The following is an 18008-nucleotide window of genomic DNA, read 5'->3' on the forward strand; positions in this document are numbered from 1 at the left end:
CTCCTTAGCCCAGACCTCCAATCTATCCAAATCATCCTGCAAAATTTTGACGTCATCTGCATTCACTATTGCCCTACCCAACTTCGCATCATCCGCAAACAAATGAACTGTTCCTCTCAGATCCTTTCCTATATCATTTATGAACAAATTAAACACCAGTGGTCCAAGAACAGATCCTTGTGGTACACCACTAGTCACAGCCCGTCTTGTGGACTCTACTCCTGAGTAAACCACTGTCTGATATCTCTCTGTCAACCACCCTCCTATCCATCTCACCAACCCTATGTCCATTCCCATATGCTGCAATTTACTGATTAGAATTCCATGTGGTATCCTGTCAAAGGCCTTAGCAAGGTCCAGTAGAATCACTGTAAACCCATTACCCTTATCCAGCTCAGCCGTCACTGTGTTATAATACCTGAGCAAGTTACTGAGGCATGACCTACCCTTCACAAAACCATGCTGTCCCCGATACGGTATCCCATTTTCTTCTATCCAATCTTGTATTTTCCTCTTGACTATTTTCTCTAAGACCTTGATAATGATTCCTGTTATGCTGATTGGCCGGTAATTTTCAACAGTAGCCTTGGAACCACCTTTGTGTAGTGGAACTATTTTCCCCTCTTTCCACCCCCTTGGGAATGACCCAGTCCTGAGGCTCAAATTAAACAAAATGGTCAAGGGCACTGACAATTCTTTGGCTGCTTCACGTACGACACGAGCTGGTATACCATCCAATCCCACAGATGTATTGACATTGAGGTTCTGTAATAGACTAGTTACCTCTACTTCATTTATCACAATTCCAGTATAAGCTGTTGGTTCTTCCATTCCTGCAAAGTCACCACCTGGATGATATACTCTTGCAAAGTGCTCATTCAGTAATTCCACAATATCGACTGATTCGGTTACCTCCCTACCCTCAGCATTTTTTAAGATCATTCTACCATGAGCATTTTTCCTTTTACTTGCAACATATTGAAAAAACTGCTTGGGATTCTCTTTAGCCTGCATGGCCAATTTCCTTTCGTAATCTGCTTTTGCTTTTCTTACCACCCTTGTTACCATCCTGGCCTGAGCTTTATACTGTTCCTGCACCTGATGGTCATCCTTCTCCTTAAATTCCCTCCACAATTGTTTCTTTTTTTGCAGCTCAAGCTTAATAGTGTTATTCATCCATTTAACCCCTACTTGATTTATTATTCGGACTCTTGGTATACAGTCAACCATTGCCTCCTGCAAGCAGTTCTTAACCACCTCCCATGCACTATCAACATCCAGCCCTTGCAGTTTTACATGCCATGGCATTGAGCCAAGCACACACCTAAGCTTGTCATACTTACCAGCCCGGTAATTCCACATGTACCCTGTCTTAATTGTAAATTTGACTCCTTTAGCCACCTCCCAAGTCATGACCTTAATGTCACTCTCACCAATTGGTGGCAACATGGTCATATTCGTTACAGCCACATTCTCAGTTGCAATTACTAGGTCCAGTACTCTCTGCCCCCTGGTATTTTCCAATACATGTTGCTGTAGATAGTTGTCCCTTAATAACCACATAAAATCCAATTCCTTCCTCCCATGTGCCCTCTCCTCTTTCCAGTCAATGTTACCATAATTGAAATCACCCATAATAATTACTCTCCTTCCACTCATTTCTTCTATTTGCTTATGCATACTATCCCCACCATCCACTCCATCATCCGGTCTATAGCAGCACCCAAACAGCCTCAAATGTGCTTTTTTCCCCATCCTGCAGTTCAACTTCTATACTCCTTGGCTGAAGCTCATCAGCTATCATCAATAACACTCCTCCCCCCTTTTTATTCACCCTGTCACTCCTGAACACGCTATACCCGTCGCATTCAATCCCACTAGCTTTATCATCTTCTGTCAGCCATGTTTCACTAATACCGACAACCTGTGGCCTGGAAGTGCCAACCATGGCCAAAAACTCTTCCTTCTTGTTCCTAATACTCCTGGCATTAGTGTACATGAATTGCAGAAGCCCATTTGTCCCATCCCTACTTTGATGCCTTATAATAACTATCCCATTCTGATTTGTTGTCCGTCGTACTCCCTTGGGTATAATATACTCATTCATACACTTAACTTCCCCCCTAAAGTCTGCATATCTACTCCCCCCCCTTAATAAATCTAGTTTCCCTGAGTCTGTACATCCACTTCCACATCATTCATCAACACTCTTTCAAGTCTCCGTACACCAACTCCATTCAAATGTAACCCATCCATCTTATATAAGTCCTTTCGCCCATCGAACTCATTCCACACATCCACAAATTCCACACCACTCTTCATGCATAACCCACACATAAAGTCATTGGCAATTATGGCCCTCCTTCTAAACACTTTGCTGTCATACCGCGGTAAGATACTCACCATTCTAACTCTCTCACTCTTCTCTTTTGCTACCTCAAACAACTCCCTCACATCCTCTATTATTTCCATTTTGTCCTCTTTCAAATCGTTCGTTCCTGCCACGATTATCATCTCTTTCACCCTCTGTTTTTGCAGTCGAATAGATTCGCTGACGTTCTTTATGTTCGCACCTGGCTGGTACGACTTCGTTAAACTCTCAATTATTACGCCTCTTAATAGCTAATCCCCATACAGCACTCGCTCCTTCATTTTATTGACGTTTCCGAACATTCTATTATTTGCCGTCACAGACTTCCGCCAGTTATTTGTCGGTACGTTCAACACACATTTTTCCATACGCTCCAGTTGTCTTTTAGCTCTGTGTATCGCACCATTCAAAAGGGCAATTTCGCTACTCGCATTTATCTCACCATTTTCATTATCGATCAAATCATCCATTCTTTCTGTGTTTCTACCTTCATTTACACTTTCAGCGACGCTCTCACACCTATCTGGCAGTACCGCGCAATTCTCTAGCACACCGCCATTTTCTACATGCTGACTATCGTTAACGATATCACTATCGACACACGAAACACGCTTTAAGTCCTCATTCTCTTTACACTTTCTACACATATTAACTCCACTATCACTTTCTAACCAGACTCCCACCGCTCTTTGCAAGGCATACATCTCACAGACAGCACATTGCATAAATTCGTTTACATCGAAACTCTTAAACAAACATGGCGACCTGGCCGCCATTTTTTTCTTTATCGGTGCCATGTGTACGCTATCTTTTCTTAAAAATAATAATTAAAATAACAGAAAACACGCAAAAATTGCACAGACACACCAAGAAATAAAAGCAAACAATACTACTTAAAATTCTAGTAAAATATCTAATGTTAACACAAAATACTACTAATCTTTTCAGGAGCTCTCGACAAGCAGACAATTTAATCAGTGCGACACCAAGCGACCCCAATATCCAATCTCTTCATGGTGCAAAATGACAAGGGAAGGGGGGGGGTCTTCATAATTTTCCTTGGAAAAATTAAATCTTATCTCTACTTTTCATTTTGTTGTGCCATAATATATATATATTCTCTTAAAGATTCCATTTTTGTTGATAGTTAATCAAAACCACTCCATTTGTGATGATGTATATATTGGTGGTTGAGTGGGCTTCTGACAATGAGTAATTACTTCATGACGGTTACTAATAATGATAATATGGCCATGTAGCCATCTTCTTCTTGGATTAACATCATTACAAATTCCATTTTACTGCAAACTATGAGAAGAATCGATAGCAGTTACTTAGACAACATAATGACAACTTTGATATGGGTCTCTCATTACACAGATAGCACAAAACAACCAACACAGACAGGAAGATGTATGCCACCACTCCATGCAAAAGAGAGGCTTTACAACATCTTCAAGAGGTTGTTTAACATAAGTAAAAAAATCAACAAAAAAAAATGTTTTCTAACAGCTGCTAATATCTATAAAATTGAAAAGACTGGAATGATAGTTCAATCACGAGTATCATTAGGCATATCACATACAGTCTCTACATCGTTGTGTAAACTCTGTATGTGATTGCTTGCATTAGAACAGGTGCACATAGTAATTATGACTTACAAATGTCATGAAGAATTATTCCTCGGTTTCTATTTAGTGAAACCAAGCAAATCGCCTTCAAGAACTCCTTGAACAACATGTTGAAGCAAATTCGCTTCTAAGCAGGCCACAGAGGATGCATGCCAATTTACCATGTGATGTCCTTTGAGAATGTGTGCCATGAGTCTGCTTTTTTCTCCCATTTTGTTTTCTACATCAGTTATGTTCTTTGAATAACTAACCGAGTTTTCACTTGTATTTTTATTTATTTATGCTAGATATATTTTATAGCTATAAAAAAATAATAAAAAAACAAGTTAAAACTTGGTAGTTATTTGCAAAAAATATCTGTTTTTGTTGCAGATTTCAAAACTTCTCCCAGTTTGACATAGGTACATCTTTTCGTAAGAACACAGAATCTTGTATACACCTGGATGTTTATAAAATGGAACTTTGTCTTTAAGAGAGTGCAGAAAGTTTAGTAAGGTTGGTTTGAAAGCTGTTCTAATGTTGACTGCCTTTAATATTTTAGCTATTTTTCTTGATGCATTGCCAACGTATGGTACAATTGTGCATTTGTAATTAATTTCTGGGTTATCATGGGATGGCTTGTAAGAAAATAAAAGTTTCTTTAGTACCCTTTTTGTGAGTAGTCATTATGGTGGAACTGATTAAATAGGATTTGAAGTTCTTGTTTTCGTTTGATTTCATAATTTTTTAGTATGTTTAAAGCTCTATTTTTCAAGGTTTTGATTATACCTAATTTTTGTAGAGGGTGATGGAACGAACTTGCTTGTAGGTACCTGCCTGTGTGGGTTTCTTTCCTATAGACTTCTAATGCTAATCCACTAGCGATGTTTTTGTTGACAAAGACGTCTAGGAATGATAATTTTCCATTCTTTTTTTTCTTCTAATGTAAATTTTATTTTTGGATGTCAATTATTCAGAAAATATACAAAATATTCAAGTGGATATGTTTCTAGATAATAAAGATGCTATCCATATATCCCCACCATATATGTGGTTTTAACATTGCCTAAGCTATAACTGATTCTTTAATTTTTTCCTCAGTATGTTGGCAATTGGAAGTGATAGAAGTGAGCACATAGCACAACTATATATTTGTCAGTAAAATTTTCCTTTCCATGTGAAGAATGAAGATTTTAGGCAATGTTGGAAGAGACCTGTGATGTCTGGCGGAAAAAGATTTTCAAGTATATTTATTGATTCTTCAACTGAAATGTTGGCAAATAGTGAAACTATATCCATTAACTACAACTAGCTAATATATCTGATAGGGAAATTTGAATGTTTGAAAGTTTATCTACAAAATATTAGAGATTTCTAATCATATTTTATCAGCTATGGTAGTTGGGAGAATCTTTCAATATGATATATAAAATCCAATCTGTTAACTGCCCTGGGTGCCACAGCAAAGTTTAGGCCTTTACTAAGTAGCAACAGTTCATCGCTGTTCAGTGAAGGTTGCTCCTGTTATCACTTATTTCTAGTTGGTTGCTACTATTATCACTGGCTTGTGGTTGGCTGTTTTCAACTTCATTTAATGATGAGAAATTTAAATTTGTCCATTGGATGTTTAAATCATGCATTGTTTCAATTTAAGAAATTTAGCTATAAGTTTTACTTTGATTGTTTCCAGGGTATGTTTAGTTGAGTTGACAGTAATCCTTTCAAGGACATCCCAAATATCTGGATTTAAATAATTGAAAAGTTCTGATTTTAAATTTAGAACCTGATTTTGTGCAATTGCTAAGTTTTTGCAAGTAATATGAATCTAATCTTTGAGCATTGCTTTCTCCATATAGTTGTAAATTCTTAGTGCTGTATTCTTTTGCTGAGGTAAATTTCCTTTTTTTTGGCTTGATGCAGTTAGGAAGAAGATTACTGTCTTTACCTCTTTTTTAAAAATGCCAGTCTATTAATCAAAAAAGTAAACACCGATCTTTAACTTGGTGTAGTGATTATTGTACTACTTTTGCATTAAATCTCCATGGATTATGGGGATTGTTTCCTGAATTTTCTCGATCATGTTATAAATAAATAGGATATAGCTTTGATGTAAAGTGTCCCCCCCCCACACTAGAGGTCAGGCCAGTAGAATAATGGTTGATCAAATCACTGTCACCTAGCATACTGTTTGAAATATAACGTAGTTTGTCTGTGTGTGTGTGCGTGCGTGTGTGTGTGTATGTGTGTGTGTGTGTGTGTGTGTGTGTGTGTGTGTGTGTGTGTGTGTGTGTGTGTGCGTGCGCGCGTGCGTGTGCATATTCTAGATGACGACCTTAATACAAAGGTCAAAACATTGGGAAATTAAAATAATTATTCTTAATACTGTTGTAGTCTCCTTAATTTATTAATAAATAAATAAATGATTTACCAATCAATGCACTTTGAGATTAGTATGACAAGGAAAGTATGAAGCGCATTGATGGCCATTATTCTATTCTATGATGCCATAATTGATATGGTGATGGTGGTGGGAAGTGTTTTATGGTGAATGGAATGCCTTGATCAAGTGATGTGTTCTTACAGACTTTGGCTATCTGAATAGACCTTCCAGTGTAACAAGTTTACAAGATAAAAGTCTGAAATGTATGTATTGTTGATATTTTAAATTTGAGTTCATCTTTACACCGGTCTGGTTGGCCAAGTGGTTAGCATATCTGCTCTCTAGCCAAAAGGCTGCGGGTTCAAATCCTCCCATGGGCATGGATGTTTGTGATTGTCTGTAAAAATCTACTGGTGGTGGTTGGAGGTAGATGGCTTTGGTGTAAATGGTGATGCTAGTTGTGATTGGTGGAGACAGACAGTTCAGAGTAGGTGCCCTCCCTGGAGGTGTCGTGTAATAATAATGATAAATTCTTTAATATGAAATTCAGTATCAAAATAGTTTCTAATTGTGAAAAAATTAAGTGTTGTGATTAAGATAAAAAATTAAGACAAAAAATTCAATGTATACACCATATTAACTAAGTAATAGCTTTTAGAGGCCAAGCAAGTTATCACTGGAAATGTCACATAAGAGAAACAGATAACTATGTAGATGAAAATTCCAACTTATTGTGGTGGCAGTAATGGAATTTGAAAAGGAAGACTGCTATTTGAGAACAATGAAGTATGCAGATTACTACATCTTGCTGGAGATCTAGAGAGATGCAATGAAACTTGCCAAGGGAATATAAAAATTCTGGATCTATCCTTCTGTAGAACTAACTGGTCATAATTTTTATTTTCACAAAGGAATCTGTAGTAATGCTCAACAGTAGGAAAAGATTCACATATTTCTATATAAGTATCTACATAAAGCCACTTCCTGCATGAATCCAGTGTTTAAGCCACATTCCATGGTTTCCAAACTAAATCATTTTTTTATCTATTATTTCCAAGAACTTAGGGCTCCATTGTACTGCAATGAATTCCAAAACTAAAATTACTTCCCAATTATCATTAGTCTATCTGAATCAGAACATACATTTCATATAATATTTTGCACACAGAAACCTTTGGTTTCTGTTTTTAACTTCTTAGTGTTCACTAAAAAGTTGAACTCTTTATTTTTCCTATTAACCCTCTTCCTTATCCATATATATATATATATATATATATATATATTTTTTTTTTTTTTTTTTTGTATCCCTAAACAGTAAACTATGCTCTGCAACAACAAAACCAAGACCTTCATACCCATTTTTGTCTAAAATTCACATCTTCAAAATAAAAACAGTGTTGGAGAAGAGATTGAAATTGTTATACTTGCTATCTTCAACTAGGTGACTAGACAGATTACTTTAGGAAGTGAAAACAATTTAAGGAAAATTATATGAGCACATATATGAAAAATATATTGACTGAATTTTTTAGACTCTAGAGCTGTATACAAGTATAATTTAGGATTAAAATTCATTTTGCTTAATTCATATCTATTTCTTATCTTTGACAATCCTTGCTTTTGTCAGCTATACTAGTATTATATGCAAAACATGTATAAAATTCATTCGGTTGCAAAGATCAAATATGGAACAGTAGTGGAAATAGGAAAATTTATTTGGTATTGAAGCTACTCCTATATTCCAACCTGAGGATAAATTTTGTTTTAACTAAAATGAAAATTTTTTACAAACTATATTCGAAATATTTAAATGACATACCTATGTGTGAACTTTTAAGAAGGTAGGGATGACAAGATCAATGCCGAACTTGATTGAGATGAAAAATATGGTAAGAAAAGTTGAGGATGAAGAACAAAAGGTGATTCAAGATTATGTATTTAAGAGTATCTCGATTTTTGGGAAAATTTGGAGAAAAGAGCAAAGCTAATAATAATCGCAAATATCTGTTGGATTTCTGCTCAGGACATGGACTGGTTATTACTAACACCATGTTCCAACATAAAAATGTGCACAAATTCACATGGAGAGAAGAGGCTAGGAATAAGAAAAGTCTCATTGACTATGTTATTGTTGATAGTGATGTTTTCTCCCTGGTGCAGGACACCAGAGTGTACAGAGGATTTGAAATTGGAAGTGATCACTATTTAGTCTTGAGCAGGATAAAACTGAATTTCATATTGAAAAGAATAACATGTAAGAAAGTTTTAAAGCGAATAAAAGTTGAGCAGCTCTCAGATGTAAACTGTAGACTAAAATACAGAAATATTATTGAAAAGAAAATGAAAGAGTTTGAGAACAGGAATCAAACCTTGGAGATTCAGTGGCAAACTCTGAAGGAAACATTGATTGATTCTGCCAGAGAGGCATGTGGTGAGGTTGTGTGCAAAGATAAAAAAATCAGAACTCCCTGGTGGACACAGGAAGTTAAAGAGGCAGTGAAGGAAAAGAAGAAAGCATATCAAAAGTTCCTGGCAAATAAGTCAGCTTTTACTCTTACAGAATACAGAGACAAATGTAAGAAAGCTAAACAGTGTGTAAAACTAGCTAAACAAAAGTCATGGGAGGACTTTGGCAAGAATATAGAAAATAAATATCAAGAAGGTGGCAAAATATTCTGGAGGTTGTTGAAGAAGCTTAGGAATGGAGGAAAGAGTGCTGTAAAAGGAATTAGAGATGATAAAGGTGAAATCAAAACAGGAGAAAAAGATATCCTTGAAGTATGGAGTAATTACTTTGAAAAACTGCTAAATGAAACAAGCAGTGATGACAGCACAGTGATAAAAAACACTGACCAGGCATGCAGTCAGGAATACATATCCATACTTGAAGTAGAAAAAGCCATCAAAGGCTTGAAATGTGGAAAGGCAGCAGGAGTAGATGATATTCGACCAGAAATGCTGAAGTATGGTGGTATAAGAGTCTTACAGTGGCTGCACTGCATAGTTCAGAAAGCCTGGACAGAGGGACGAATTCCCGATGATTGGAGTAGAGCTCTCATAGTACCCATATATAAAAAGGGAAATAAAACTGAATGTGAGAATTACAGAGGTATTTCTCTACTGAGTGTTCCTGGCAAGATCTATGCAAGTATACTTGAGAAACGGTTGAGAAGAATTGTGGAAGAAAAGCTTGGTGAAGAACAAGCTGGATTCAGGCCAAATAGAGGCTGTCAGGATCAGATCTTCACTTTACGACAAATAGTCGAGAAAGCATGGGAATATAACAAAGATCTGTATTTAAGTTTTGTCGATTTGGAAAAGGCATATGACAAGGTGCCAAGAGAGAAGCTATTCAATACGCTGCAGTTATATGGTGTCAATGGGGCATTATATCAAGCAATACTTAGTCTTTATTTAAGTTGTGAGTCAGCAGTTAGAATTGAAGGAAGTACAGGAAGATGGTTTAATGTTAAATCTGGTGTGAGACAAGGATGTACATTATCCCCGCTGTTATTCATTATCTATATGGATCACATTATGAAGGAAAGTGGTATTAAACATGATATCAAAATTGGAGATGTTAATGTCAGCTCTTTGCTTTATGCGGATGATGTTATACTTCTAAATAAATCCGCTACAAGTCTGCAAGATTCTCTGACTAAATTGAATAGCTGTTGTAATAGATATGGTATGAAGGTCAGCAATAAAAAGACAAAGACAATGAAAATAGGCAGAATCATTGAAAATGTCAACTGTGTTGTGAATGGAGAACCTGTGGAACAAGTAAAACATTTCAGCTACTTAGGCACAATTTTTACTGAAGATGGTAAACTAAATATAGAAATAGACAACAGAATCAGCAAAGCTGGTATCGTGGGAAGTCAATTGGATAAATTCATATGGAATAAGAAAGAAATTAGTCGGAACACTAAATTAGCTGTATACAAGACTGTGTTCAAACCAATTTTAACTTATGGATCTGAGAGCTGGGTCAGAAGTAAAACACTTGACCAAAGACTAGAGAATAATAAAATTAGTTTAATCCTTTATCCAAGTGTGAGCAAACAAAGTTTGCGCCTGAAGTATCTTCAGGACTAGGGTAAAGTGATACAACACCAGGGCAACTCGTTGCAAAGGGGGAGAAAGCTACCAACACTCCTAACTCAGTATCTCCTATAATGCAAAACACATCTCCTTGCGGATATGTCTAATGTTATGCATTAAAGGAAGGGCCACTACCCAGACTAGTTTCGACCTTTATTGAGGTCTCTTCAGTGGGAGCCAGGCCCTAGTGGAAATACCAGGCAGAAGCATTAGCAGGTCATCTCTACCTATAGGAGTTGCCAAATGGTGTGCCACCCTTTTTTAATAAATTACTCTGGATTTAGAGAAAGATGTTGAAAGTTTATTTTTTCACTTGGTTAGAGTATAATAAAATTAGTTTAATCCTTTATCCAAGTGTGAGCAAACAAAGTTTGCGCCTGAAGTATCTTCAGGACTAGGGTAAAGTGATACAACACCAGGGCAACTCGTTGCAAAGGGGGAGAAAGCTACCAACACTCCTAACTCAGTATCTCCTATAATGCAAAACACATCTCCTTGCGGATATGTCTAATGTTATGCATTAAAGGAAGGGCCACTACCCAGACTAGTTTCGACCTTTATTGAGGTCTCTTCAGTGGGAGCCAGGCCCTAGTGGAAATACCAGGCAGAAGCATTAGCAGGTCATCTCTACCTATAGGAGTTGCCAAATGGTGTGCCACCCTTTTTTAATAAATTACTCTGGATTTAGAGAAAGATGTTGAAAGTTTATTTTTTCACTTGGTTAGAGTATAATAAAATTAGTTTAATCCTTTATCCAAGTGTGAGCAAACAAAGTTTGCGCCTGAAGTATCTTCAGGACTAGGGTAAAGTGATACAACACCAGGGCAACTCGTTGCAAAGGGGGAGAAAGCTACCAACACTCCTAACTCAGTATCTCCTATAATGCAAAACACATCTCCTTGCGGATATGTCTAATGTTATGCATTAAAGGAAGGGCCACTACCCAGACTAGTTTCGACCTTTATTGAGGTCTCTTCAGTGGGAGCCAGGCCCTAGTGGAAATACCAGGCAGAAGCATTAGCAGGTCATCTCTACCTATAGGAGTTGCCAAATGGTGTGCCACCCTTTTTTAATAAATTACTCTGGATTTAGAGAAAGATGTTGAAAGTTTATTTTTTCACTTGGTTAGAGTATGATAAAATTAGTTTAATCCTTTATCCAAGTGTGAGCAAACAAAGTTTGCGCCTGAAGTCTTTAATGCATAACATTAGACATATCCGCAAGGAGATGTGTTTTGCATTATAGGAGATGCTGAGTTAGGAGTGTTGGTATCTTTCTCCACCTTTGCAACGAGTTGCCCTGGTGTTGTATCACTTTACCCTAGTCCTGAAGATACTTCAGGCGCAAACTTTGTTTGCTCACACTTGGATAAAGGATTAAACTAATTTTATTATACTCTAACCAAGTGAAAAAATAAACTTTCAACATCTTTCTCTAAATCCAGAGTAATTTATTAAAAAAGGGTGGCACACCATTTGGCAACTCCTATAGGTAGAGATGACCTGCTAATGCTTCTGCCTGGTATTTCCACTAGGGCCTGGCTCCCACTGAAGAGACCTCAATAAAGGTCGAAACTAGTCTGGGTAGTGGCCCTTCCTTTAATGCATAACATTAGACATATCCGCAAGGAGATGTGTTTTGCATTATAGGAGATACTGAGTTAGGAGTGTTGGTAGCTTTCTCCCCCTTTGCAACGAGTTGCCCTGGTGTTGTATCACTTTACCCTAGTCCTGAAGATACTTCAGGCGCAAACTTTGTTTGCTCACACTTGGATAAAGGATTAAACTAATTTTATTATACTCTAACCAAGTGAAAAAATAAACTTTCAACATCTTTCTCTAAATCCAGAGTAATTTATTAAAAAAGGGTGGCACACCATTTGGCAACTCCTATAGGTAGAGATGACCTGCTAATGCTTCTGCCTGGTATTTCCACTAGGGCCTGGCTCCCACTGAAGAGACCTCAATAAAGGTCGAAACTAGTCTGGGTAGTGGCCCTTCCTTTAATGCATAACATTAGACATATCCGCAAGGAGATGTGTTTTGCATTATAGGAGATACTGAGTTAGGAGTGTTGGTAGCTTTCTCCCCCTTTGCAACGAGTTGCCCTGGTGTTGTATCACTTTACCCTAGTCCTGAAGATACTTCAGGCGCAAACTTTGTTTGCTCACACTTGGATAAAGGATTAAACTAATTTTATTATACTCTAACCAAGTGAAAAAATAAACTTTCAACAAAGACTAGAGACCGCAGATATGAGAGTCCTGAGAAAGATTAGAGGCGTGAACAGATGGCATCAATGGCAATATCATATTAAAAATGAGGATATTAGGAAAGAACTTGACATTGTCAGCATCCAGGAATGCGTTAGCAGAGCTAATCTCAGATGGTATGGTCACTTAAATAGAATGGGAGAGGAAAGATTAGCAAAACAAGTGTTCTCTGCCAGGTTGGCAGGAAAACGACCCAGAGGAAGACCAAGATATAGGTGGATTGATACGGTACAAAGTGCCTTAGACGATAGAAATATAAGATCTGATAATGTTGGAGTCTTGACAAGTAACAGACTGATTTGGAGGAAAATTGTAGATAGGAAGTTAGTAATGATGTAATTTTTTCATGTAGTACTGTCATATCCTGTACACCCCTTGAGGGTACATGGCAGGAATTTGATGATGATGATGATGAGTATCTCAATACATAATCCTGAGCAAGTTTATAATTTTTTTTCAAATACATGATGAGAATTCCTATGAAATGGCTACCACACATAGTCACGCTGCTGGTTTTGTAGATATTTTATGTTTTATTCCTCTTTATTATTTTTATTTTTCAAAATCCATTGTTTAGTTTATTCATTATCTCTCTACTATTAGTCCCATTCGTGCTTTTTTTTTTTTTTTGGTTATTGAGTATATATTTTCTTTACGGTTCACATATCTGTTCTTCTTCCTCAGCTTTTTCTTGCTGTACATTTTTTTTTTTTTTTTTTGGCTAAATCAAGTTTAGCACCAAACATCATGCCATTCTTACCTTCTGAAAAGTACACTTGTCATTTAAACACATTTAATATAATTTAAAAAAACCTCATTTTTGTAAGAACAAAATTTAGCCTATGTCAGCCCTGCTACTAAATAAGCTTTCGGGAAAATCCCCAGAATAAATATAGGACTTTTCTCAATCAACTTAGGAATCACTGGGCAATGAAATTCATTTCTCAACCTAAAATTATCACATAAATACCAAATTACCTAATTATCCTTAATATGTATGTCCTATATTTTGAATATGGTGGCTTGTCTAGCAAAACAGTAATAAAAAGAGACTTTAAAAATCTATTTTCATTCTATACAAAAAACATACCTTTACTAAACTATCAACATCTGCAGTCTTCTCATAAGCAGATGAAAATACTTTAATGAGTGATGTATATGGAGGAAGATCTGCTGGATATTTTTCCACTAAAATTAAAATTACATTTCAGTGTGCAAATTTGCTTAAAATATAAAGTTTAACAATTTAATATTTATATAATAAGGTTATACTGCAAAATAATGTCTCCTATTTATTATTATTATTATTTAAAATAAACTTCCCTTGTTCCCTAGACTTCCCTACTCTTTGGTGCAGTTTCATGTATTCAAAGGAGTCATTATGTTATACTGCAGCTTTCTTTCTCATGAACAAGTGCAGATGAATTCATTGGATTTCACTGTCTTGGACCACCCACTGTACAGTCAAGACTTGGTTCTCAATTTTCTTTGCAAAACTGAAGAAACATTTGGGAGGACATCATTCTTTGTTGGATGATATAGTTAAGAAAGCAATAAAGATGAAGTTTTATCAAATTACCCGAACACTGACCGAAGTGTGTAGAATGCAGAGGTAACTATATTGAGATATAGTCACCTCTGCATTCTACAATGCCTATAATATTCTAAAATGTTATTCTGAAATGCTATAAATAAATATATAGCATTTCAGAATAAAAAAATTAACCAGTTCTGATTCAGTGGAAATTTAAAAAAAAAAAACATTACTTTTTTGTATGTTCTCATAAGTTGAAATGTAAACATCAGTACTTCCAAATTCAGCAACAGCACCGAATACCTGCCTTCATGAATCTAATGAAAATCCAAACAACATGCATAAAGAAATGACAGAATTAAACAGGAAATGGGCAGCATTATCAAGCCTAATAAGAACATTGCAGTTTTACAGGCATTAGAAAATGGCAGGAAAATACACATCTCAATCCACCTTTTATTCTTTAAATTTGAATTTCAATAAAGAATTCCAAAGAATTTTTATTTTTCATAATTATTTATTGAATCCTGTCAATAAGCACTTCCATACCATAGCTGAATGAACGGTGGGACACTTGTACCCTTCAACTGTCTGCATTAATATGATAAATTAATGCCATAATCCTTACTTCTGAATATATCATAGCAAGCAGCACAATTCCAAAACAACTCTCCCACAATTGTTCAGTAAGTTATCTATAATAAAGACTGCAGCCAGGAGACAGATCTGGAGCTGGAAGGAAATGTCATCAGGAAGGTGAGAGACTTTAGATACTTAGGTTCAACAGTGGAAGAAGATGGAGGAGCTGAGAAGGAAGTGGGATGCAGGATACAAGCGGGTTGGAGGAACTGGAGGGAGATGGCTGGAGTGTTATGCGATAAGAGGGTGCCGATCAATCTGAAAGGCAAAATTTATAGGACAGTAGTGAGGCCAGCTATGACATATGCTATAGAAACTGTGGCCTTGAGGAAAAATAACGTCAGCAGGATGGAAGTAGCAGAGATGAGAATGCTTAGGTGGATGTGCGGTGTGACCAGAAAGGATCATCTGAGAAATGACTATGTCAGGGGAACAGTGAAAGTTACGAACTTAGGAGCGAAAATACAGGAGGCAAGGTTGAGATGGTTTGGTCATGTGATGAGGAGGGAGAACGAATATGTGGGAAGAAGGGTCATTCAGATGGATGTGCAAGGAAGGCGGAAGCGTGGGTGGCCAAAGAAGAGATGGAGGGAGCTGGTAGAAGAGGACTTAAAGATGAAGAACTTGGATGTGGTGACAGCCCAAGACAGGAAGGTGTGGAGGAGACTCATAACAAACAGTGACCCCACTTAAGTGGGAGAAGCTGTAGAAGAAGAAGAAGAAGAAGATTTCCAAGATGATATGAATAAAATTTTGTGGCCTCCACGAAATGTTCCTTATTTTATGGAGGCCAGATTATAACTACCTAAACATGTTGAAAGGAGTTGAACATGACAGCTGGAGTGCATAGAATCAGCAAGTTACCAGCCATGAGAAAGTAGACCTGGAACTTAATAGTAAAGCACATGGCTATTCTGGATTGTGTGTAGACATAATGGTGAAGAAATTCTTCATTTAAAAAAATTATTTCCTTATCCTGGCCTCTATTACACTATAGAGGCCAGGATAAGGAAATAATCAGCAGAGTAAGGTTCTTGATCAACAAAAAATTTGAAGAGAATTTCAATTTCATAGAATTTGACAACATATATCTGATTAAATAGCAGACGTTATCCAGATCTCAAAATGATACACTCTCAAGGTCATCCAACTCTACACACCAACAATAAGTCATTCTGATTAAGAAATTAAAGATGATATATCCATCGAAGTTTTAGAACAAAGGAAAATGTTGTTTCAAAATTGTCATGGGAGACTTCAATGCCAGAACTGGTACACAAGAATCAGATGAAAGTTCATAGGGAGATTAATCTGGATGTGGGACAAGAGATGATCGAGGAGCAAGATAACAAAATTTGTAGAAAACCTCTATATAACAATGTATTTCTTTTCCAATTAAAAACACATAAAAAGCAGACATGAAAAAGTCCAAATGGAAGAAAGAGCAAAAATGACTTTATCAACAGTAACAGAAAAAACATAGCTCTCCATGGCGACTTGTGCTGTCCTTCCTGATGTGAGATGCTCTGGTGATGAACAGTTGAGCTCACATGGCAAAGGAAAAGGAAATCCAGGGAAAAGGACCAAAACCCTAAGATGCCTCTCTTTCCAATGACCGACAGCAGACTTTCACATGGTGGTGGACCCAAGGCTGAAAACCCTATGAAGAGCTTATATAAAGCCTTGGACTCTGTGTAGCACACATTGGCAATGATTTCCATATATGGAAATGTGCTAACATAGGGACACCATGTCACACTTAATGCGATACATGTTTTGTTTAACACAGTTTCATAATAAAATTATTACATACAAAGGATTTTTGATGATTTTACAATTCTTTGCATTTTCCTTTAAACAAAATTTTGTAAAATGAACATGATACATCATTAATGGGGGGATGAAATTTTAGTTGAACTTTTTTACCCTGTATCTGTAGAATTATATCTGTGAGAGTCAACATAGATTTGTTAAGGGATGCTCTTGTTTTAGTAATATGATTGCCTTTTATAATAAAGCGACAAGAGCAGTTGATGAGGGAAACCACATAATGCTTTTTTTTATGTTCCATAATGCATTTTTTTTACTTCCCATAATGCACAGCATTATACATGTCCATAAGGATATGTGCTTTGCATTGTGGGATACTAAGGCAAGTGATGTGAAGTAATTAGCCTCTACACAAGTTGCCCAGTCATGAAATTACTTCGCACGCAAACTTTGTTGCTTACACTTGGATAAAGGTTAAAGCAAGAATATAATTCTTGGTTTAAATCTTTATACTCTAAATTAAAGGTGCCAATATAATATTGGCACCTTTAACCTTTAATTTATAGTATAACCAAGTGGAAAACCTTTCAAGATCTATCGCTAATCCAGAGTATTTTAGTAATAAGCTGTGACACCTTTTGGCTACTTGTATATGGAAATATGACTTCTGCATTACTTCAACCTTGGTATTACTTCTGGGTCTGGCTCCCACTGATGAGACCTCAATAAAGGTTAAAACTGATCTGGGTAGTGACCCTTCCCATAATGGACGTTCCCACATATCCTTATGGATATGACACGTCCATAAGGATATGTGGTTTGCACTTATTATATTATATAGTTAAAAACTTTTGCCAATGTTATATACATAATAATAGTCATAAAAAATTAATGATAATGAAATTAAACAAGTGAAACACTGACCAAACTCTCATGGATGGGCTGTCCATAAAAAAAGTTATTTGATGTGATAACTTATCCATCTCAGTAGCATGGTCCCTAAACTTTAATTTTCTATTAGGAGATATCCATAAATCAAAAAACCATGGATAGAGCCAAAAGACAAACCATGTTTGAGTGGAAAGTTGGAATATATTTAAAAAAAGACCTAAGTAGAAAAATTTGATTACCAGTCGACGCTTCAACTAGTATAGCAAAACTCAAAGGGACCACAAGAATAATAGTTTGCTTGTTACGACGGTGAATTTCTTTTAGCATGGCATTGTACCTTAAGGGCTTTGATTGGAACATTATAGTGAGTTTGCTATAGCAATGTTTGCTGTAGTGGAAGTCAACTTGTAATGATTTTATTAAAAAATATAAGTCTG

The 18008-nt window shown here is 36.4% G+C and overlaps 1 protein-coding gene across 1 annotated transcript in view; it reads right to left on the reverse strand.

Moving 5' to 3' along the window:
* Positions 1 to 18008, reverse strand: part of LOC150098383 (leucine-rich PPR motif-containing protein, mitochondrial-like) — a 446274-nt gene that overhangs the window by 276880 nt on the left and 151386 nt on the right. Inside the window, exon 15 of the mRNA XM_090405178.1 lies at positions 13828 to 13925. Within this exon, the coding sequence (XP_090261304.1) occupies positions 13828 to 13925 (98 nt within the window). The remainder of the gene's footprint in view (positions 1 to 13827; positions 13926 to 18008) is intronic.

The sequence above is a fragment of the Typopeltis vanoorti genome, chromosome 15, assembly GCF_054136105.1.
Source record: "Typopeltis vanoorti isolate ZY-2024b chromosome 15, IOZ_Tvanoo_1.0, whole genome shotgun sequence".
NCBI classification, from domain to species: domain Eukaryota; kingdom Metazoa; phylum Arthropoda; class Arachnida; order Uropygi; family Thelyphonidae; genus Typopeltis; species Typopeltis vanoorti.